This window comes from Talpa occidentalis, unplaced genomic scaffold, assembly GCF_014898055.3.
Source record: "Talpa occidentalis isolate TD23 unplaced genomic scaffold, MPIMG_talOcc4v2.1 talOcc4.7, whole genome shotgun sequence".
NCBI lineage: Eukaryota > Metazoa > Chordata > Mammalia > Eulipotyphla > Talpidae > Talpa > Talpa occidentalis.
Window position 1 is genome coordinate 31,494,030 of NW_023605083.1, and position 24,021 is coordinate 31,518,050.

At 36.7% G+C, this 24,021-nt stretch overlaps 1 protein-coding gene, 1 long non-coding RNA gene and 1 pseudogene across 3 annotated transcripts in view; 2 read left to right on the plus strand and 1 right to left on the minus strand.

Moving 5' to 3' along the window:
• LOC119232757 (uncharacterized) overlaps positions 1–11,087 on the plus strand; it is a 69,163-nt gene extending 58,076 nt beyond the window's left edge. The window contains exon 4 of the long non-coding RNA XR_005122195.2: positions 11,037–11,087. This is a non-coding gene — a long non-coding RNA (uncharacterized LOC119232757). The remainder of the gene's footprint in view (positions 1–11,036) is intronic.
• A 2,492-nt stretch (positions 11,088–13,579) lies between these two features.
• Positions 13,580–17,177, minus strand: IZUMO3 (IZUMO family member 3). Of its 2 annotated transcripts, XM_037494445.2 has the most exons (7): positions 16,712–17,177; positions 16,491–16,565; positions 16,253–16,342; positions 15,974–15,991; positions 15,450–15,530; positions 14,337–14,427; positions 13,580–14,019 (listed from the first exon to the last, which is right to left on the minus strand). In XM_037494445.2, exons 1-7 carry the CDS (start codon positions 16,941–16,943, stop codon positions 13,878–13,880), a joined length of 729 nt encoding a protein of 242 aa, XP_037350342.1. In that variant the 5' UTR covers positions 16,944–17,177; the 3' UTR covers positions 13,580–13,877. The 2 variants fall into 2 exon arrangements, with proteins under 2 accessions (XP_037350342.1, XP_054544877.1); XM_054688902.1 differs by lacking the exon at positions 15,974–15,991.
• A 1,339-nt stretch (positions 17,178–18,516) lies between these two features.
• LOC119231351 (retinol-binding protein 2-like) lies at positions 18,517–19,018 on the plus strand (annotated as a pseudogene).
• The last annotated feature ends 5,003 nt before the right edge of the window (positions 19,019–24,021 follow it).

Genomic DNA, 24,021 nt, shown 5'->3' on the forward strand with positions numbered 1-24,021 from the left:
TCAAAACTTCAAAGAGAATTAGGATGTGTCATGCTAGGTGCAGAAAGCCTACTCAGCCAAGGTAATGGAAAAGATAACAAGTTTTACAAGGTTACTGGTGAACATAAGATTTCACTAATTTAGGAGAAACAGATTTACGAATAATACACTAGGCAATTTTGCATTTGCCTAAATTGTTGAATGAATATTATCCGGAATTAACATTCATTATTTAAAGTCTCGTCATATTAAGATTCCAGAACCAGAAATCTCCAAGCAGTGTCATTGTTCAGTGGTTAAGAACTCTAATTTAGCCATTAGATGTATGCATGTATGGATACTGACTCAATAACACTGCTCTGAAATACTTTTTGTCTTTTAGAACCTTGGTTTTTTGTTTATGCGACAGGACTATTCATAGTGGCTATAAGGATGATCAATGAACTATAGATATTATAATTACAATATTTATTGCTAACTCCAAATCCAAAACATTTGCAGAGCTAAACAAACAGGTATCTTGAAATACAGAAGGATCATGAAATGATTTATTAACTCTGTTAATAGCATTCAAATGAAACATCTTTTGTTAAGAATAAATAGAAAGTAGAAGAAAAAGTATAATAAAAAGTTAAGACTCTATGACTATATTGTGCTTAAGGCAAGTAGACCTCATTGAGATGAAATCTATGGTTGATTAAAATATGAGCCATCCCATTAATCACACAATACATTAGATAATAAATTGTGGTTGTTAACTTGATATGCACCATTGAACATGGAGAAAAAATATCATACAGTCAGACAAGTGCACCAATGTATGACAATGTAATAGCTTGTGGATATATTCTTTTTGTAAATATGTCTGCAGCATATCCAGTGTCTTGCTGAACTGTGCTGTAAAATAAGGTTATTCTTTAAGTCACAGAGATTAATGCTGCAGATATTTCAACCCTAAAAAAATACTTTCAAATAGAAGAGTAAGATAGAAATTAACTTTTTTTCACTCAGAGTGGATTGTTCTAATATTTCAATCTATTTTCTAAGGGAACTCAAAAGATGTTAGATTAAAAAAATATTTTGAAAAAAGGAAAATCAGTGACCTATTCCTTTGACAGGTAATTATGTGAACTAATTTCAAGGATCAGTGTAAAACATGATCAAAAAGATTTAACTATTAGTGTTGAATGAATCTAGTGAACCTACCCTGAAAAGCTGCTGTTAGTATAAATAGGAAAGAATTTAAAATGTGCTACATACTGTAGACCAGGCAATACTTTTTTTTAGAAAATAGTTACAGCTTTCTTTTAGTGTTGTTTTAGTAAATATGAGAATTCAACAAGTAACTGTGACTTGGTCTTGGGTTTACCACCTCCTTGATAAAGTAGCATATATTCAGCAATCCAGACTAAAGATTCACCATAAACATTAAATTAGCCTGTGCTGTACAGTATGGTAGTCACTAGCCACATGTGGCTATTGAGTACTTGGAATGTGTCTAGTCTGACTTGAGATGGATCATAAGTATAAAATACACACCAGATTTGAGTGCCTTAGTTGTTTAAAACAGAAGGGGAAATCTCACCTGGATTTTTTGATCATACAATTATATCAATTATACCTATTGTTTAAATGTTTTCATTATGTAGACTAGACCATTTTAAATTACATATGTAATTTGCTTTTGTGGCTTGCATTGTATTATAGTTGGGCAATGCTATTCTCTGTGACTCCTGAACTAAACTGCTGATAAAAGTAACATTCTGAACAAAGAATATTGACATTAAAATGGTTCACATTCTGAATATAAAACTTGTTTGCTTTAAGTTGTGTATAAATGGTTGTGTATAAACCATATAATTAAAAATGCATTAAGCATTAGAAAAAGGTACAAGGAAAATAGGCTACAATTACGTATGTGTAGAAAGATGCTGCAAAGTCTGAAACACAAAATATTCATTTAGTCACACATTTTCTATACAAAGGGGAAGTCCTGCCTCCGTGCCCTGTAGCCATATTAATGTAGATACTGTGATTACAAAGAAATCTCTTCCCACAGATATTTGAAAGTTTGTGGAAAATTTAGTTTCTCACTGAAGAATTTTAAATGAAACTAGTACAAATCAATTATGTTAGAATCTTTGACTAATCCTCTCCTCCCAACCCTTAAAAGCAAGACAGAACGTAACTCCCTCTCACACAAAAAAATATATGTAAACCCGCTGCTCTTATTTTCTTTAAAAGGTATACATTTGTCAACAATGGGTTAAGTAAAGTGGGGGGAAGCCCCCAATATCGTCATAAGCTGTGGAAACATAACGTGTGACTCTCAAGATTTATTTCTTTGGGATACTGTAGTAGTCTTGCTTTGGATAGACAACTAAATAAATCAGTCTTTATTGCCTAAAAAAAAGTCATATGTATCTCAGAGTAAGCCATGTGTGTTTCCATTTGCATTTCTTAAGATTACTTCTTTATATTTTTAAAATGCTCTAGCCTTTTCCAGGAATTATGTCCATTTAAATTTTTTTAAAGATTTATTTAAGCATACAAGAGCTGGGGTGCAGGCCAGAGTTGGGGGGGCAGTGAGAAGATTCACCAGAGACAGAGTAGGGAGCAGCACAGGCAGATCTACTGAAATACACTGCTGAGGGGAGCAGTGGGTGAGACAGGTCAGGTCTGAGCTGTGTGGGTCAGCTCCCTGGTGGGGGATCTAACTCATGATGCAGTGGCTGCTGACAGCTTGATAGTGCTGAGACTTAACCCCTTGTGCCACCAGGGAGACCTGAATTATATCCATTTAAATTCAGAATGCATGGCTTTCCCTGAGCTGGAAGTCATGTGCCAGGATCCATCATTGGATGGGGACGGATTCTGAAGTGTTTTGTGCATGTGTGTGTGTGTGTGTGTGTGTGTGTGTGTGTGTGTTGGAGGTGGGGGTTGTTCTCTGAATATGTACTCTTTGAAAAGTGTCTTCAAGAGCCACCACTGGATTTGGGATTGTGGGTTAGATCTGTGGATTAATCCCTAAAGAACTGGTAAAATCAACTTGTGGTTCAAAACCTGTGCTTGTCTAGTGTTGTATCAACTAGTCAGTGTGGTTCCTGAGCACTTGAAACAGAATCAGTGTTACTGAGAGACTGAATTTTTGGTATTTAACTTAATGTAAATTTAAAAACTGTAAATTTAAAAACTGTAGCTTAAAGGAAAACCTTTAAGCATTTGGGAACTACATTAGGCGTATTGAACTATACATTTTTTGCTATGTTAATGCAGACAATCAATAAAATGCAGGTGATCAAATTGAGATGTGCTGAAATTATAAAATATAAAAGATTTTGAAAACTTAATGTCAAATAAATGAATATTTAGAATAGCTTATTAACAGTTTTACACAGATTATTGGAATGATGTTGGTTTGTATATTTGGGCTGAAATATATTCTTGATATTAACTTTATCTGTGGCTACTAGAACATTAAAGATTATATATGTCGTTGACATATTTCTGTTGGAAAGTACTGTCTAAACAGAGTAGAATATATCAAATATCCCTAAAATACTAAGATTATTAATGGGATATGGCTACAAGAGAGAAAAACTAATGACAAGCTAGAAGAGTAGGTGACAAGCAAGAGAAAAGCAGGTCCTTAGCTGGTCTTCCTGTGTTGACAGATGAGTACTGGTGGTAGAATGCCCGAGCTAAGGTGAGGGCTCAGGAAGGAAAATATGGTTTTTCAGCTTCCTGCATCTTATCAATGGCATATATATTTTGGCTTTAATAATAATGATTTTAGATACTACTTTTATTTTTTAAAAATGTTACTGAATGCCTACCTCCTTTTAGCCTCCTGCATGGCACTGAGTGCATCACCGAGAGGTATTGAAAATGATTTTACCATGATATACCTTTAAACAGAAGACACCAGAATTACAGGACAGGAAAAAAAAAAGGAATGTTAAACTAAATTTCATTTCCAGGGGTATAAATCTAATGAAGTAATAACTTGGGCCATGTTGTTATGTAAAATCTATTCCATAAATGAAGTACTGGATTAATCCATTGGACAGTTTGAAGAAAATTGTGATACGTTATGTTTGCCTTGAAAGTCTTTTTGTTCTCATGTTGAATTCAAATAGCTTTCTCCCTGCATAAGTTTCAAACTCACCGTAGAAAAATCAGAAACGCCAGCATGCAAAATGTAGAAAATAATAATCACTTGTAACCTATACCACCCAGAGATAATGACTATAAATTTTGCTTGCATTTTTTTTTTTCCCAAGGAAATGCAGCTGGTTTTTAGGCAGGATTTGATCTGTTGATAATAAGCACTGCATCAGAAACTCTGTGTTGAATACTTCTCACCCTTTTCTTTGAACTCTCTTTGCACTGTTTTTATAGCCCAGACTGGGGTTATCAGTTATAGAAACAACAGCTTAATAAATGATGTCTTTTTGGCTTGAAAGTAGTATTCACCTAGATTTTCAAAGTATACCAAAGATAAAAACAGAAATTGTTATATTCACTAGAAATTCTTGGCTTTTTTTCCCTGACACTATTAGTACAATAAAGAGAGTATGGATGAAAGAGAAAACATGAATTCTGAATGCTGAAGAGTCTGTGCTTATTATTACTTTCAGCAGAAATAGTGAAGGGCCACCTCATCAGGGAGAATGATGAAGCCTCATTAAGTAAAGGTTTGAAGGATTTCGAGAAAGAGGCCTCACAGAAAAATCCTGTAATGGTCCCAAGTGAATGCTAGACACACATGCCTACCTGCGCAATATTGCCCTTTGATAGGAAGGAGTTCGTATTTGTTTCCTCTGTAAGAAGGAACTGTGCATGCAAGTGTAAAATTACTCTGCAATTTATCCCTGTTAGATCTAGGAATGCAGACTGGAGTATATAGTTAGGTAAGCTCCTTGAGCTGAGTGGAGTACAAAGTCTCCTTCATTTATTTTTCAGATATTTCCATCCATTCTCTGACTTTAGTTACTGTCCTTTTAATCAATTCCTTCATTGAACCTACTTTTAGGCAAGCTGAAAAATAAAAGCATGCCTCTTGCAGTTTGGAAAAACAAAGGCTCGGTGTGAAGTGCCAGGATCTGTGTTTATTGATGTTAACACCACTGGTTACCTAAATGTCATTATCTCTACTCTTTCTTATCCAACTCCTGCTTTATCTCTATAATCAGGGTAACTCAGTAATGTGTTTCAGTATCCTAATATTGGAGATCCTTTCTGGATTTAGGTCAAGGTCAAAAGTTCTGCAACTCTAAGAAAGTTTGGGATTTCTTAACATTTCTGGTTCAGCTGGCATTAAGTCGTGCTCGAGGGGTAAATCAACCAAGTTCCCCTGAGAAATGAACGGAGGTGCTGACAACTTCTCATAGGTGCCCTTGACCTAGGTTTCACACTAGGGACAGGTATGTTTGATTTGGGACTTGGGAATTTGTGCCTGATTTTGAAGATGAGTACTGAAACTATCATGGATAATTCTCTTGGGCAAGGAGTCAACATATACCATCATATATTGATTGGGAGAAAAAAATTTGCACTTCATTTCCCTGAGGATAAATGCTGATGAGCAATTTTTCATGTGCCTGTTGGCTATCTGTGTGTCCTCTTTAGAGAAGTTTCTATTCAACTGTTCTGCCCATTTTTTGATTGGGTTACTTGTTTTCTTATTGTTACACTGTAAGAACAATGGAGATACTCAATATTAGAATCTTGAGATAAAGGTTGATGTGCAGATATTTTTCTCTCATTCAGGTAGGTGTGTTTTTGTCTAAATGCTAGTTTATTTTATTGTGCAGAAGCTTTTTAGCTTGATATAGTCAAATTTGTTTACTTTAGCTTTTGTTTTCCTTGTGTTTGTAGTATATTCCCCAAAAACATCACTAAAGTCAATATCACAGAATGTTTTGCCTGTGCTTTCTGCTATGTATTTTATGGTTTTAGGTCTTACATTCAAATCTTTTATCCATTTTTAATTGTATACAATGTAAGATAATGTTCTAATTTCATTATTTTATATATGACTGTACAGTTTTCCCGTCATCATTTGTTGAATAGATTTTTCTTTCTCTACTGTGTAGTTTTGGTTCTTTTGACATAATTAACACTCCATATAAGTGTGGGTTTATTTCTAGACTTTCAATTTGTATTTCTATTTTTATTCTTATTCCAATATCATACTGTTTTGATTAATATAACTTTATAGAACAGTTTAAATCTGGAAGTGTGATAACTCTGTTCTTTTTTAGAATTCCTCTCAATATTTGCAGTCTTTTGTAGTTCCATATAAATTTCAGTGATGTTTGTCATATTTCTTTGAAGAATGCCTTTGAGACACTATTTGTATTGCATTGACCCTGTATATTAATATGGGTGTGATGGCCCACATTTTAATAATGTTAATTCTTCCATTTATGAGCAGAGGATATCTTTTCATTTCATATGTCTTCCATTTCATTTAAGGATTTCCTATAGCTTTAATTTTTATGTTAATTTTTAAGTCCATTTTTACATTTATTCCCGAACATTTAATTCTTTTTTAATGTGATTATAAATATGACTGTTTTGTCTTTCCCTGGGGTATACTCAATTTCAAATAATAGCATTCATCAATGGTCTCATTTACATATTCATACTTTCATTCAACTACCTTTCATCTTTTCTTTATCAGGTATTGAAATGTGCTCTAGGAATAGGTACATCTATGAACAAACAGCAGACATGATTTCTGACCTTTTAGATATATATATATATCAACACAGAGTTATATAATATCCCTTAATTCCTGCAAAATTAAAAAAAAAAACTACACAATGGTTTATTGTAGTTGGAAATGCTAACATAAATATCGGGGTTTAGGAAAATATTCCTTGAATAAGTGACATTTAAGCTGTTGCAAAGTTTTGTGATATGCTGCTCGATGTTGGGAATGTGAAGATAAACGTGACATAGTCCCTATTCTTACAGAATTACTATCTAGGAAGAAGATACACCAACCAGTAATGACAGTCCTCTCTAAAAAGTATTCAGTAGAAGCATGTGTATTGTGGTGTATCCTGAAAGTGGGTGGTTAATTCTTTCTTTTTTATTAAAGATTTATTTATGCATATGAGAGTTGGGGTACAGGCCAGAGATGTGGACATGAGAGGATACATCAGAGCGAGTGGGGAACAGATCAGGGAGACTGACTGAAATAAACTGCTGAGGGGAGCAGCGGGTGAGACAGGAGAGGTCTGCTGCACCATGTCGGTTGCTCTCTGGCCAGCCAGGGATTGAACTCGTGCTGCAGAGGTTGCAGATTGCTTCATAGTGCAGTGTTTAATCCCTTGCGCCACCAGGGAGCTCCTGATTAATTCTTTCTTAATGTCAGAAAAGGCTTTATGAGAAGAGGTGACCTCAGTGTGGGTTTTGAAGGACAGTAATTTTAAAGGGTAAAGGTTAGCATGCAGTCTACACTAGGAACAATAAAGCTACTAATGCCTGGAAGTAAGAAGAAACCCAGTATGTTTGGAAAACTCCTATGTAGAGACAAGGACTAGGGAGGCTATGGCTAATGATACGATTATGTATACAGCAGGATGGTAGCATTTAAGGCATGTAAAATATTGTATGGAAGAGATAAAATTTCTCTTTTAGGAATGGGGGAGACTTTGGATTATTCATTAGGGGCTTTTAATTGATTTGTGTATTTATGATTACTCTGACTACAAAAAGATGGATTGATTTGGCTGAGTTCAGAAAGACTGAACTCAGAAACTGAGAACAACTAAGACGTGATAAAAAAAAATAGGACGTCATTGATATAGATCCTGAGAAAGAAGGGAAGGACCTCAAATGTGGCCATAGCCAGGGAGATTTATGGTGTGTGAATGTGTGTGTGAGAGCAGGGAGGCGAACAGGAGGAGGAAGGAGAGACAGAGAAAATACGAATCAATCAATGGCAATTGGAGAGTTTCTGGCTGTAATATAAGAAGGAGAGAGAGGGGACCCCAGAATAATTGATATTCCTACCTTCTGGGTAATTAATAGTATCTGTGGAAGCTAGTGGAAAACCCTGAGATTTGGGGTTTGAGTTCTGGCTATATTACTTACTACTTGGATTAGAAGAAGTTACTTAATAACTGCAAAATCTCAGTTTTGTCTTTGATATAAAAATGTCTTCAATAATTTTGTGGGCTCACAGGAAGATAATTATGAAAATGCTTGGCACAATGTTTTGTTCATAATCTACATTTAACACTTATTTTCTTCCTGATGTCCAAAGGACACTCTGGATTAGATAACTAAACTATATAGAATTCAAATGGCTTAATGTAATGTAGTGAGTTCAATTTTAGGCATTGAGTTTACAGTTGGTATTGTCTATCTAGATAAATATATCCACTATATATCTAGAAATAATAGTTGGCATCATAGAAGGAGAGTATGAATAAAAGTCTAAAAATTTGGAGATATAATTCTGAGGTGACAGTTTAAATCACATGGGTGAATGAGATTCCACCAAGTGGAAAGTAAGAGATGATTTGAAGTGAATTTTCTAGTGCTCAACATCTAAATTAGTAGTAAGCAGAACTACTCCCCCCATTAAAAAAAACTAGACAATTAAGACATGATTTAAAACATAGAGACAAAACTTTGAAAATAAGAACAAAAATAAGAACAAGACATGCCTAGTGCAAGCTCCTTGAGATGTCTTAGAATTGAAAAAAATAATTTGAAAAGTAATTTGAAAAATAAAGAGAACTCATAAACAACCGAGACAATATGACAACCGTAGAGCAATTTCCATATAATGGTGAGGAACAGAATGAAGGTTGCAGTAAATTGAGGTGATAGCAGGAATAAGTAGTCATGAGACAGAATGCTCTTTTAAGAAGCTTGATATAGAGGGCTGAGATATTAGTTGGAAGTATATACAAAGAAGAAAAGAGGCTTTAATTTATAGTAACAGACACTGAGAGAAAAGACCTAGAATTAAAGACAAGAAAGGAGATAAATGATAGGAGATAAATAATGAAGAAAATCTCTAGAAAAGGCTGTAGATCAGAAGATATAAATCACAAAGAAAGCATTTGTCTCTGGGCCTCCCTGTTGGCTGAAGGGGTTAAGTCTCAGCACTATCAAGCTGTCAGCAGGCACTGCAAGGTGAGTTTGATCCCCAGATCCCCAGCCCAGGGAGTTGACCCACATGGCACAGCAGAACTTACTTATCTTGCCTGCTGCTCCCTCAGCAGTGGATTTCAGTCAATTGACCCATTCTGTTCCTCACTCTCTCTCCGGTGAAACCTTTTACCAACCCCCACCTCTGGCCTACACCCCAGCTCTTGTATGCATAAATGAATAAAATAAATCTTTAAAGAAGACATTTGTTTCTTTTGGAAGAATGAACAACCTCCCTGGTAGTCAATGTAAGGATTTAAGGTAAGAAAGAATATTAATAGTCAGAAATTAAGAAACTTCCAGTGTTAGCCCAGCAGTTATTTTATCCTGTTAGGTAGCTTTTATTTGGTATGTCTTAATAACTTACATTTTGAGTACCTTAATTAGATGGTTTAGGACCTTTTATTGTTTCTAGAGAATATGAATCATTAAATTTGTAGTCAGTGAACACTCAGTAAAACTTCACCTCTTTGTGCAAAAAAATTCTCAGGAAATAGTGGTCCTCAATAAAGTATCCTCAAGAATGATGTAGTCTCAAAAATTGCCGTGTGCCAGGGTCTCAGAGTGATACAGAACTGTGTTCCCCTAATGACTTGTTAATCCACGGAAATGTTAGAACTAAACTTCATGAAGACTTGACATCAGGACATTGGAGGATGTGTTAGTTTTTTTTTTTAACTTTATTGAGGTAACATTGGTTTAAAACACACATCTTTTCAAATGTATGTGATCACACCATGCTCACCACCGAAGTACCAATAACGTTCTGCCGCAACCCAGTGGACCATCTACCCTTTGATTCTGCACAACCCTCTTGCCCTCTAACTTCAGTTCTGCTGTCAGAATTCAGGTGTCTGTTTTGGCTTAGTTTTGTCTGTTCCTTTTTCGTTTTTTTTTTTTTTTTTTCCTTATACTCCACACATGAATGAAGTCATCTGGTATTTTTCTTTGATTTTCTGACAAGTTTTGCTTATCATAATCCCCTCCAGTTTATTCATGAGCTTACAAATAGCAAGATTTCACCTTTTTAAAAAGATAGCTGTATAGTGATGTGATGGTCTCTATTGTTAACTATTACTGTGAGTTTAGCTTTTGCTTGTTGGAAAGATGGTTTTATATATCTATGTATTTTTTTCTTTTTATTCAACAATTAGGTTTGGCTTAAATTAGGATTATAAACATTTAATTTTGTATCATGTTTACATTTGAAAAAAAGAACCACAAGACCTTTTCTAGAACGTATCATTTAATTTGATCATCTTCATTTTATTATAAACACATAAAAATACAACTAATTCCTTCTCATGTTGATGATATAGAAATGATAAGGAACAGATCTTGGATTTATATTATAAAGGAATTATGGTAAATTGTGCAAATGGAAGGATTACACATTTAAAAAACAGCTCCAAGTTGATGGGAATTCAACCCCAAGTCAGCATCTCAAATAAAGGCTTTCAAAGTAATGTCTGAGTAGAATAGGTTATATTTGGAGGTGTTTTAATATCATAGGTACCTTAATAATGTATACTATTTTTGGCTCCTCTTATCGCTTCACATAGGGTCATATTTTTACCATCATGTAAGGACCATTAATATGTCTTTGGTTTTTATTACTTATCTACCTTCTATCTGGATGATCTCACCCATCATGTTCATGAATTATTCTGTTGAAGTTCTTTGAAATATATTTCATTAACGTTGATCTTCTTGCTATATTCATATATGTCTAAACACTGAGTGGGTATGATAGCTTGTGATAGCTTGTAGATTAGAGCTTGTGATAGCTCAGTAGATTAAATTCTTAGTATTTTAAAAATTACACTTTGGTCCTTTGCATAAGGCTTCCTTGTCATCTTGTATTTCATGCTTTGGTGAAGGACACAACCAAGTACCAGACACTTAACATTGGGAAGGAAGCATGATTTCACATTCAGGTAAATATCAAAGTCAACATTGTCATACTTCATTATAGGTTTACTTTTCCCATGGCATTTGTTTTCAGTAGCTGTGCTGGTATCATTTTTCATTTTCTTTAAAGAACAATTGACAGTTTAGCTTCCTTTTTTTTTTCTTCCTATGTCAATATTGGTAATTTGAATTTTTATAAAAGGTGTCTATTTCATCCAAATGTTACATGTTATTCCCATATAGTTCAAAAAATGGCTAAGATTAAAAAATCTACAGCTTTGCTACTTTTATTCCTACTTTAAAAAAAATTATATTCCTGTAGTTGAAGACCCTTTTATTGGCATCTGATATTGTCTTTGTATTCTCTGCTTTCCATTGCATTAATTGATGATGTCATCTAATTTTCTGTTTGAAATTCTTTGAATTTACTTGGCTGTTTTCCCAATTGCTGAGCTTGAATGCCCTATTTAATATTTTAAAAATATTTTAAATTAAAATATTTAAATTTAAAAATATTTTAAAATGATAAATTATAGCATCTACTGCATATATTAGACACACTTCACTTGATTTGATTGGTAATGTTTTTGTAATGGTCATTTTTATGTGTCAACATGGCTCGGTTAAGGGATGCTCAGGTGATAAAACATTTCTTGGTATTTCTGTGAGGGTGTTTTAGAAGGTTAATCTTTGAATTGATGGATTGAGTAAATAATATCTTTGCTTACCAATGTGATTGGAGATTATCCAGTCCATTGAGGGTTCAATAAGAACAAAAGGGGGGAAGCATATTTTCTTTCTCAGTTTTCTTGAACTAGAACATCTATCATTTCCTACTCTAAGACATCAGAACTCCTGATTCTTGTGCTTTTGAACTCTGAGATGACTTAGATCAGTGTATCGTCCTAATTCTTAGGTCTTTAGTGTCTGATTTTCCTCATTCTCTAGCTTTTCAATGCAATTGTGGTGTAGCTCAGCCTCCATTACAGTGTGAGCCATTGCCTATAATAAATCTGCTCTTCATACATATCCTGTTGTTTCTGCTTCTCTGAAGAACACTACTTTACATTTTGGTACTCAGTCATTCTAGAAGAATAGAATTTTTAGATTGAGTATTTTAGGGTTTCTGGAATTGGCTTGCCAGTCTAACTAGATTTAAATATGCTAATGATTTCATTGTCAGTACTAAAAAAAACACTGGTTGTCTATACTATCCTTTTTACAGAAATATATAACATATCTGCATTAAATAATCCTTATCAACCACTTGAAAGAAGCAAGAAGCTAGGTGATTTTGTATGATACTTTCAAATATTTTTTGATAACTGAGAAATGCATTGAGTTGATTGGTTGCTACTAATAAGCTATCAATGTTATTACTGGACAAAGTGGTGAAAGAAAATGATGAGCCTCAGACATCCAAATTCCCACCCTTGAACCTGTATACATTATCTAAGAACTTTTAGGTGTCCCCTGAGCAAGAGTTCTCTAGTGGCAGGGCTGAAATTGTTGAATATAAACAGAAAACTCATCCTGAGATTGGTTGAATTACAATGTAAGTTGAATTCCTAGTCTTGTAAGGTGTCCACTATTAAATTGAGGGCATTAATTGGGAATGAATGCTTTCCTTTAAGTTGGGATGGGCTGTGTGGAAAAACCACATTGAAGCTGGATATATTAAACTAAATTCTTAGGGGTCTTACTTGTCATGGAAAGAGGTCTCCCAGTAAAAGAAATCTGCTCAACCCACACTGAAAGGAAGAAGTTCAGAAAACATAATTTTAACTAATTATCTGAGGAGTAAATTTGTGAGGTAAATTCCAGCATCCTTGAAGAGCTCTGTGGTCACTTTTGGTAGACTAGGCTTTACAGTGGGAACCCATGGAGATAATAACATTTGTCACAATGTTATTTTGAGAATTAATAGATATAAAGCTCTAATTATGGTACATTAAACATAAAAAGTATTCAGTAACAACAACTAAAATAAAAAGAATTTAATATCCAGTTCAGTCCTGGAACATTTATTTAGAAAAATATGATCCATGCAACTAGTCCAGATTCAGATTTTGAACTTTTTGGTTCCATATGCTCATGGACTGTCATATCCTGAAGACTAACTGTTACGTATTACCAAGAAAAATTATCCACATTGAATCTAATGATAAGTGTGGAAAGGGTAAAACCAAATGAAAAGATAGAAATAAAAAGCAGGGCCTCCCTGGTGTTGCAGGGATTAAGACACAACTTATGAAGCTATCAACAGCCACTGCAGCACAAGTTTGATCCCTGACCAGGGAGTTACCCACATCACAGCAGACCTCTCCTGACTTGCCTGCTGCTCCCCTCAGCAGTGTATTTCAGTCAATCCACCTGTTCTGTTCCCCACTGTCTCTGGTGAATCCTCTCACCCCCTGCATCTCTGGCCTGTTCCCCAGTTCTTGTATGCACAGATAAATACATATTAAAAAAAAAGAAATAAAAATCAGTCTTAGGAAGTTAAAAGTTATTCTAATTAGAGTCATTAAAAAGAATTACCAACCATGAATTCTTTATTATCATGCAGTGCATCATCTTTGTGCATTGTGATATACCAGTGTTACTTTTTATACAGCTCTGGGTAAATCATTTGCCCTCTCTTTGCTTCTTTAGCATCAGGATATCAATAATGGTCTTTGATAAACTCCTAGTTTCACTTCAGTTTTAAAATAGCATGACTTTATGATCACAAAAGAGCTTATTTCTCTGTTGTTTACTCTGAGTCAACATTTAAGAGAATCATGAAAGACTTCCTGTCTGTATCTATGTATTTATTTCATGGTTTTGAATTCTTCGCTCTCCTTCTTTTCATCTGTTAACCCCATTAATTCTTCAAGTTTCTTCTCCAAATATTTCTTTAATGCTCTTCGTATTGCCTTCATTTTCCTCCGATGAGTGACACAAATATGGAACCTGGAATAAACAAGATAGTCCCAAATTCAACATTAATAGTCTTTTTCTTTAAAACAATACCATCCTTTCCTCTTTCTTTTCTGGATTCCTCTACAAAACTTTTCCCCATACTCCATAGTACTTCCTCTATTTCCTTATGTTCCAACATTTATCCCATCAAACTTCATTTCTTTCCTGTCAGTGTCATATCCTAGTTTTGAAATGACTAATTTCTCCTTATTTCCATTCCTTATTTCCTTTGAGGAAAGGAAAGATTGGGCTGTTTCTTTACCAAAAGAATGCTTAACCCCTATGGTTTTGGAGGGAAAAAAACTCACAGTAACAAGGCACTTCCCAATATTACAGCTTCTGCTAGCAATATCAAAAATAGTGCAATCTCTCGAGCCTCAGCCAACTGTACATCCTCTTCTGGAAGGAGAAAGAATGAAAGTCAGAAGAATGTGAGTTTGGGAGAAGAAAAGAATAACTTGAGAAATTTATCCAAAATAAAAACATCTTTTTTTTTTTTTAAAGATTTATTTATACAAGAACTGGAGTACAGACCAGAGGTGCGGGAGAGTGAGAGAATTCACCAGAGACAGAGCGGGCAGAGCAGGTAGATGGACCCAAGACACTGCTGAGGGGAGCAGTGGGCAAGGCAGGAGAGGTCTCCTGCACCATGTGGGTTTCTTCCCGGTTGGCCAGGAATCAAACCTGTGCTGCAGAGGCTGCGGACAGCTTCACAGCGCTGCGCTCAACCTGCTGCACCACCAAGAAGGCCCATAAAAGCATCTTTTTTAAAAAAAATTAAAGATTTATTCATTTATACAAGAACTGGGGTACAGGCCAGATGTGTGGGAGTGTGAGAGGATTCACTATAGACAGAACAGGAAACAGAACAGGCAGACTGATGAAATACATTGCTGAGGGGAGCAGCAGGCGAGACAGGAGAGGTCTGCTTTGCCATGTGGGATTTTCGCTGGCCGGCTGGGATTGAACCTGCACCTCAGAGGCTGTGGACAGCTTCACAGTGCAGCACTCAACCACCTGCGCCACCAGGGAGGTCTATGAAAGCATCTTTTTAAGCACAAGCAATTTGCTATGTTTACCACATCCATCACTGTTCCCTTGTTATTCTGATCTTAATTACTTTTAGATCCCTAGATTTTACAAATCTTCAGCTCCTATTCCCTTTACCTAATTTCTTTCTCTCTAGTCCAGTCCTTTCATTTCTCATTGCTTTAACCCTGTTGTTAGTAATTCATAGTGGTACAAATTTTGCTCAACATTTTAGCTGTTACTTTTTTGTAACATTAGCATAATCTTCATAGAAGATACTCAGCTTATATATATATATATATATATATATATATATATATATAATAAATCAATGAACAACTCAGCTCCTTGAACCCTGACCCCTCAAAATGCCATATCACAATCTTTGTTACCTCCACAATACTCTCCTTTGAAGCACCTGGCAGTGATGCGAAAACAGGTCCAACAATCCAGGATAGGACCTTCAGTCACAACTGGTCAAGAGAAGAAAAGATAATTGGAAGTCATCTATAGCATAGAGTTTCCTTAATTCAGACATCAAGTGGCATTTCTAGGACTCTTAAGGTTGCATTGTCAGTAATTTCTCCTCATTCTAGCGATCAAGTTCCTTGATGGGTCAAAACCTTCTATAATTTAAGTCATCTCTAGAGAAGAAGTAAGAAATATCCTTTATCTTATGTGGATGCTATGGGCTATAAACTATGCACTTGAAAATGCTGCTGAACACCTCCAAAATCTGGGGTATCAAATTTCCTAAGCTGTATTTTGTCATCAGGTATCATTAATAATCCCCTGGTAACCACAACTTTAGGAATTGAGTTTCGGTGTAAGAGACAGCATAGGTAGGGACCCTTAGGGCAGAGAAGGTGGGAAAATATGGGCTGAAACCTCAATTTGCCACATACACTGTACTCACCACAATCTTCAGAACAAGCTAAAAGAGAATCAGAAAGTTCTAATGAATGGGAATATAACAATAAAATTTATAAAAAAAAAAAAAAAAGAAAGTTCTAATGAGCTTAGAATCAACTTAGAGTTTACCTTATTTATAACCTGTATTTTTATTTGCCCATTAACTTCCAGCAACCCCTTCACCTGTTCTAAATCATTGTACAATGAGGATACATTCCTCTTCTCACCCTACATTTCCTACTCCTTTCACGTAATTTCAGTTTTATTAGACATCTTTTATTACCAATGTCAGAGAAGTTCTGTAATACTTCTTTCACGGTGGATTCCAGATTTTGGCGGACATTGAGAAGCTTGCCTTGAAAGATAAAAACACCTAAGAAAAGGTAGAAGGAGCATCAGAAAATAGGGGTGACCCTTCTCTTCAGGATTCAATCTTCATAAATTTGCCTTGTTTTCCCCAGCCACCTTTCCTCATACTTGCTTGGGCAGTGCAATCTTTGAACATTGAAGTAGTACCTCACCTTTCCATGTTTCATTGCTCAGTCTATAAAGTTCATTCTTCAGGAGTATTCTCAACTTGACAACCTTTTGAACAGCTAGAAGGAGGAATATAAAGATACATGTGGGAAAATAATTATACCTATGGAGAAAATTGTGTGGATCCAGTTACTCTCTCTTCCCTGCCTCCCTTCTCCCTTTAACAACCCCCCCCCAAACTTTCAGGGGCTTAAGCTGCCCTCACCCAACACCCGAAGCGTCTTGTGCCTGTGGGAGACCTTGAAGCTTAAATGGATCAATTCTTTACTCTGCCGTTCAAGCAGATGAGCTCGGCCTGGGACTTCTGAGGGTACCATCTTTGCCAGCAAGGACTTAATATCTTCTTTGAATTTGGGGTCACATTCCAAGCATCCTTTGACCCCATGGAAAATTTCCAAGGACAGGGACAGGAGCAGGAGAAACCACAGGTCTCCCATTTCCTTGCCCTAATCACCCTCTCCCCAACAGCAGGTTGTCTTGGCAACTAGTTCACCTAGTTCCCTTTCTTTGAATAATTCAGCAAGGAGAGCCTTGTGCTGGATAGTCTGACTTCACCCTCCTCTCTGTATCCATCCCACTTCTAGGCAGTTTCATTTCCCTAAAAATCTTCAGATGTTTTCTGATTTTCATCCTTCATTCTAGAGAGTGGGAACTGGCAGCTGGGGAGCAGATACCTGAGTTCTGATTGTAGAACACAGAGAAGTCCTGAGGTCACACAAGCAGAGTTCCATGCAGGGAGGTATCTCAGAGTGTTTCTTCAGCTCTCTTCCTTACTTGTGCCCTTAGTGAATCCCCAAAGTCCTCTTGACCATTGGATACGTATATCAGCAGAGATGGATGGTGGAGGACAACTCCCAGGACCTTAGAGACTGCTCAATCCAAATTCTACTTCTACCGAGTAGGTAATAAAACCCAGAATATTGAGCTTCTTGGGGTCACAACCCCTGATGGTAAAGTATTATTGCGAATTAGCAATAGGTATCTAGATATAATTGATATCATTGATAAAAAGCATATCAATATTATTCAGAAATATATATTTTGTGTTAGATGGTTTCTCTAATTATGCTATAAAAACTTTTTATATCCTCCTCCTTAAAGAGAATCTGGGGCAGGAGAATAGAAATATTAGTTGACGAACATATGGTGATAAATGAGAATCCTGTAATGCTCAGGGTCCTTCATCGAGAACATGTTGAAAGTATGGATGATGAAGTGTATAAGATATAAGAAAATAGCAGTTATCGTAGGCCACTTCCTCAGGCCAGCTATGTGGAAGATGGCCAAATAAAAATGTTTTTTCCTCCAGTTTAAGGTCCTTTGGCTGAGAATGTTCTTTGTTTGAAAAATATTTAGGATGCTGTGCATACTTTCAGAGTACTTGTTATCTCTTTTATAATATGCTGCTTGTATGGCTGTGACTTCCTAGAAACCAGGAGACTCTGGGATACTAAAAACTTAACAGAGGACTTTAGCCTAAGGAATCGGAGAATCATATAGTGCAAGAGTATGGGAAAAATAAAAAACTACCACTAATTTCATGTCTACCATGTGTCAGGTATTTTGATAAACATTTCAAATAGTTTATCACATACTTTGAGAAATTATCACCATTTTACAGATAATAGAATCTAAGATAAAAAACAATGCTTCCTGCAATGTAAGTAAGTAGTTATAGAATCAGGATTCAAACGCACGTCTCTCTGACTCCAAGCTGTGTATTTCACCACTGCCTCTCTACAGTTGTTTTTAGGAAACTGCAGAAAACATTCTCTTGAAATTTGATAAACTAAAAGATGGGGTGGGTCAATTAAAATCTTTTGATACTCCAAAATCATCACCCTCTGTTCTGATTTTACATTCCTTTGGCTACATGTGCTCATCTTTAGAGGATCTCCTAAGGAATTTTACATGCTGAGGTCTGAAGGCACATGAGGATTGGATACTTTCTTTAAGAAGCAAAACTGGAGATTAAGGGGGTTAAGTCATTTGGCAAACAGGTGACCAGGTATGAGGACAAATTTTTCTTCAGGAGAAAATATATATAATAGAATCTGGGAGACAGAGTATAATGACAACTTTGGAGGCTACAAGAAGTCCTGGATATTGATTTTGCTACCTGCATGATTGCAGTATGTTGGGCTCAGACAAAGGTCATTGATCAAGACCGTGATAACTTCAGGATGAAAACCAGCAACACGTTCAGTAACTATGACTTGGATTTCACAGTTGGAGTGGAGTTTGGCAGTACAGACATGTTCTGAACAGGCATTACGTTAAGTTGCTGATCACCTAGGAAAGGAAGGTTCTTGTATGTGTGCAAAGAGGCTAGAGTGGGCAGTGTGACTGAAGGTAGAGGGTTAAGTCTAGGGGCAAGCTGCACCTGCAGCAGATGTGTGGCAATGAGGCATGCCATCCAATTTTCAAAAGGGAGGCCTGCCATCCCATGTGCTCCACACTCCCACTGAGAGTTCTCTGCCGTCTGTGTGAAGCACCATGTGGACACTTCTGACAGCCCATTAAGGCACCCGGATGAGTTTTAGCCAGAATGAATATGTAGTAGAAACAGATATATTCTTCCTTCCTTGAAACCTAGCATTAAATTAAAAAAAAAAAAAAAGAGGGCCTCCCCTGGTGGCCCAGCGGTTGAGCCCTGGGCTGCGAAGCTGCCCACAGCCTCTGCAGCACCGGTTCGATCCCTGGCCACCGGCGAGGGTCCCACATGGTGCGCAGACCTCTCCTGGCACACCTGCTGTTCCCCTCAGCATCGTATTTTGTCAGTCTGCCTGTTCTGTTCCCCGCTCTGGCTCTGGTGAATTCTCTCACCCCTCTGCACTTCTGACTGTACCTGGTGCTTGTATAAATAAATAAATAAATCTTAAAAAAAAGAGAAAATGTATATTATATACATAAAATATTTTCTAGTTATTATTAGATACCTTTATTTTTGCATTGGACAGTTAGATAGGATATGCTGTGGTATTACTAAATAATTCTGCCTCATTCCATGGTGTATTAACTTGACTTTGACCTATTGTCTACCAGCCACCTTTATCTTTGCTTCACCCTTCCAGGTTAATCTGCAAGTCATAGTTTTTTAGGATGAGAGAAAAAATAATTTGGCTTTTGGATATCTTGGGGCTATCTGAAATAGCAAGCCATCTCCTAAAAAGATGGTGGAACTTATAGGGGGCATATAAGAGGGAAAATAGTGGAAGCAATATTACTGTCATGGAATAAACTGTCACCAGATAACAATAGACTGTGCTGAAGGTAAAGGCAGAGGTGCACACAGAAATCTATGGGGAGACAGAACAGCACTAAGTCTGAAGGAATTTCTTACAGAAAGGCTGGATCCAGGAGTGTGGAAACAAAAATTAATGGATATCTGGTGATGAGTGAGAAACCAGTAATATTCAGGAGTTTGGGGAGAATTTCCCTAAAAGTACTGATGATGAAAATAACCACAGTTATCATGGGTAGTTTAAATTTCATAAATGTAAGATATTTGAGCATTACTTAATGTGTCTAGAGGCAAAAGGCTAACATACAAACTGAGATATTGAGGATGCTAATATTTGGTTTGGATTGGCATGGAGGGAATATGATTTATAGTCAGCATAAATTTTTAGAATAACAGATTTGATTAAAATGGTAAAACATATCATGATAGCATATTCATTCTTAATATTATACAAAATGTATGATCGTTTTTGATTTTACACAAATAAGGTGCTCATACTTAGTGTTGTATGTTTTTGTCCTATAACAATATTAGAGAGTTCCCCTATTAAGTGTTAGAATCCATGGTTTGATAGCATTTGACTGTCACAAATCATAATGCAATGAAGTTTAAAATCTGAAAAGGTTTCATCACGAATACCAGGAACTTCTTAGAGTAGTTTTTGTTCATTCCTTAATAGATGCGGCTTCCAGATCTATAAAAGAATCTCTAATTCAAGTTTTTTATAGCCCCTTTTCTTGTGCATTATTGGTCCCAGCTGATCCCTACTGTAGTGCTTCCCCCACATGTCACTTCACAGAATTCCCTAGAAGTTTCTAAACAATCTACCTCTTATAGTTAGTTAACAGTCACCCTCTTACAGATAGTAATCTGAGATTAGGGAACTATTACTTGGTATTTAGCTATTATACATTATCTATCTAGGCAGCACAGTAAATGTAATTATAAATTATTATGTGTTAGATTGTCAAATGAAAAATATTTTCTGTATACCTCTCCATTTATATTTCATTGTCATCAGTTTTTGTCCTCTTGGTATAATCATGTTCTTGGAAAAGTCATAGAGTTGAAGCCTGGTTGACTTTGAAGGAATTCTGTTTGCTAAGAAAACAAAGTGAAATTGAAGCTGATTCCATCAGGAGGGAAATTGTAAAGAACAAGGGGAGAAGAATAATGGAGGATAAAGATGTGTACCCTAACCTCTTCTGTCGAGGTGAGGGTCCCAAATAGGGAAGACACATGAGTTTAAAGGAAACACTGAGAAGAGTGGGCTTTTGCCCTGCAGCCTGTAGGTACCCCTAGTATTACTGCACTCTCCCATGTACAGGTTACTGTACATGAGAAATAGTATTAGCATGTAAGGATTGGCTAATAGTGGGTACCCCTCAAGACAATGCCAGGTGTGGAAAGACCAATACACTGTGCCACTGGCTGCCAGGTGAGGGTACTCAGGATCTGGTGGGAAACTTGCCAGGGTGTATGGTCAAGGCTTCTGGTAAAGGGACACTCTGACTGAGAGCTATAGAGAAAATTGCTTACTACCAAGAGAAAAGCAGTTTGCAGCAAGCCAGTGGGTCTTGATGGATCCAAATTCTCTGAAAAGGCCATCAGATCCTGAGGAAATAGAAAACAGGCCCACAAGTGTTCCACACACAGGGTTTCCTAGCAAATACCATAGGAAGTGTCAGACATGGGTGTTGCAATGTTACCTTAGAAGATAAAATCACATTGCTAAAGAGGTAAGCAAATATCCTTAAAGTTAAAAATAAATGTTATCATGCAAGGGTATGTGTCAGTGAAGAAATTCACTGTATAGTTCTTTGAGGGTGAAAAGGCAGGGCTTTTAAGTACTAGAGAATTTGTGGTGGCTATACTTATTACCATTCTGGGATGTTTGATAGATGGATTGAGTCCATCCTTGGACTTGTAATTGGCTAAAACAAGCCTGAATTTTCAGTGATTAGGAGGACATTTTTAAAAATTTTATTGACATCATTGGTTTACATAGTTGTTAGTATTTTGTAAGTATAGGCTCTCCCTAAAAATCTCCCTAAGATTTATTTATGCATGCAAAAACTGGGGTACAGTCCAGAGGTGTGGGGGGTGAAAGGATTCACCAGAGACAGAATGGGGAGCAGAATAGGCAGACTGACTGAAATACACGGCTGAGGGGAGTAGTGGGTGAGACAGGAGAGGTCTGATGCACCATGTGGCTAGCTGTCTGGCCGGGGATCGAACTCCTGTTGCAGAGGTTGCAGATAGCTTCATAGTGCTGTGCTTAACCCCTTGCGTCACCAGGGAGGCCCCTTGGAGTATGCTTTAATTAGATGCAAGGCAGTTCTAGCTTCCCAGAAGTACTCAACATTTATGGTTTCATCAGTTTCAGATTTAGGGCTAGTTGGTGTGAAACATACCAGTTTTCATATCTCCTTGGCTAGTGCTGCTCAGGTGGAAAAAAATCCCATTATATGTTACACACCCATGCTCATCTTTAACCATGGGGGGCCCATGAGATAACAGAGGTCTACCAACTCCCCATCCTTGCATGCATTTTAGAAAGAAGCAGGGAAGAGGAGGAACATATGAAACAATTTAATTCCTTTCAAAAGGAATTCAGCTACCTAAAGAAAAATGCTTAAATTGTTGGGTGGGATGGAATTTATCATATTGCGCTAATAGTGCTTTTTTCCTCCATATTAAGGTGAGAAGTAAGGCACAGTTTCATCTTTTATTATAGCTGAGTTGTGTGTGTGTATTTGTGTGGGTGTGTGTGCGTGTGCGCATATGTATGCTGCATTATATTTATCTCATTTGTTCTTGGGCATTTAAGTTGCTTCCATAACTTACCTATAGTAAATGGTGCTGCAGTATATCCCTTGGAATTAGTGTGTTAGAATTCTTCTGGTAGATATCTAGGAGTGGAATTACGGGATCATATGGTAGATCTATTTTTAATACTTTGAGAAACCTCCATACTGTCTTCCACAGGGTCTGGATCAGTCTATATCCCTACCAACAGTGGGCCAGAGTTCCTTTTTCTCTACATCCTTGCCAACACTTGTTATTTCTGGTCTTTTTGAAATGGACCATTCTCACATATGTGAGGTAGAATCTCGTGGCTTTGGTTTGCGTTTCCCTGAAGGTAAGTGATGATGAGCCTCCTTTCGTGTGCTGGTTGGCCATCTCAGCTTTTCTTTGGAGAGTCCTTCTGTCCATTTTTTAAAATGGGTTTTCTTTTTGTGGAGGAATAGGAGCTCTCTGTAAATGATAGCTCTTAGCCCCTTGTGAGATGTAGGAAGTACAGATGTTTTCTACCAATTAAGTAGTGTGAATTTTCATTTTAATGGTAATTTATTCTGTTATGCAGAAGTATTTTAACTCGAAGAAGTCCCACTTATTTCTGCTGTTGTTTCGGCTGCCAGTGTAGTCAGCTCCCCAAAGACATTCCTGAAGACAGTGTTGTGAAATGTTTTGCTTATGTTTTCTATGTATTTTATGGCTTCAGATCTTCCATCCAAGTGTTTCATCCAGTTTGACTTTTTTTTTTGGTATGTGGTGTGAGATAGTGGTCTAGTTTCATTCTTTTGCATGGGGCTGTTCAGTTTTTTCCAATACAAGGTACATTCATCACCGCTTCAAATTAGAAAGAGTAATGCTCCTCAAAGAAATTGTTTTTATGAGGAAAATAATGGTTTCTTATTACCTATTATTTCTTTTCAAATAAAGGGAGTCTAAAACCCAAGCATGTTCTATTATTTCTCCCCACATCCATTCTTTTTCCTCCTCTGCAGTTACTAGTACAGAGAATTTGAAGATTTCATGTTTAACAGTTTCCTAAATTGTCAATTGTAGTTGTCAATTTTCTTTTTCTTTTTTTTAATAGATTTATTTATTTATGCATACAAGAATGGGGGTACAGGCCAGGGGTGGGGTGCGGGCGTTGAGAGGATCCACCAGAGACAGAGTGGGGAACAGAACAGGCAGATTGACTGTAATACACTGCCGAGGGGAGCAGCGGGCAAGTCAGAAGAGGTCTGCTGCACAATGTGGGTTGCTCCCTGCCTGGGGATCGAACTCGTACTGTGGTGACTGTGGTTAGCTTCATAGGTTGCGTCTTAACCCCTTGCACCACCAGGGAGGCCCATGAAGTTGTCAATTTTCTTTAATGTCCTATATAAAAAGTCATATATATTACTCTAGTTTCCCTTAAATAAATGCCAGACAAATATGTCATTATTCCTTTCCTTCCTGCGAAGACATTTCAAATACAA

Excerpts from the sequence above, each read along its gene's own strand:
- IZUMO3 (XM_037494445.2), bottom strand. The coding sequence starts at position 16,943 with ATGGGAGACCTGTGGTTTCTCCTGCTCCTGTCCCTGTCCTTGGAAATT. Across the intron at positions 16,343-16,490 it reads GAGCAATGAAACATGGAAAG|GTGTTTTTATCTTTCAAGGC; the intron begins GTGAGGTACTAC and ends ACCTTTTCTTAG. Across the intron at positions 14,428-15,449 it reads CAAAGGAGAGTATTGTGGAG|AAGAGGATGTACAGTTGGCT; the intron begins GTAACAAAGATT and ends TTCTCCTTCCAG.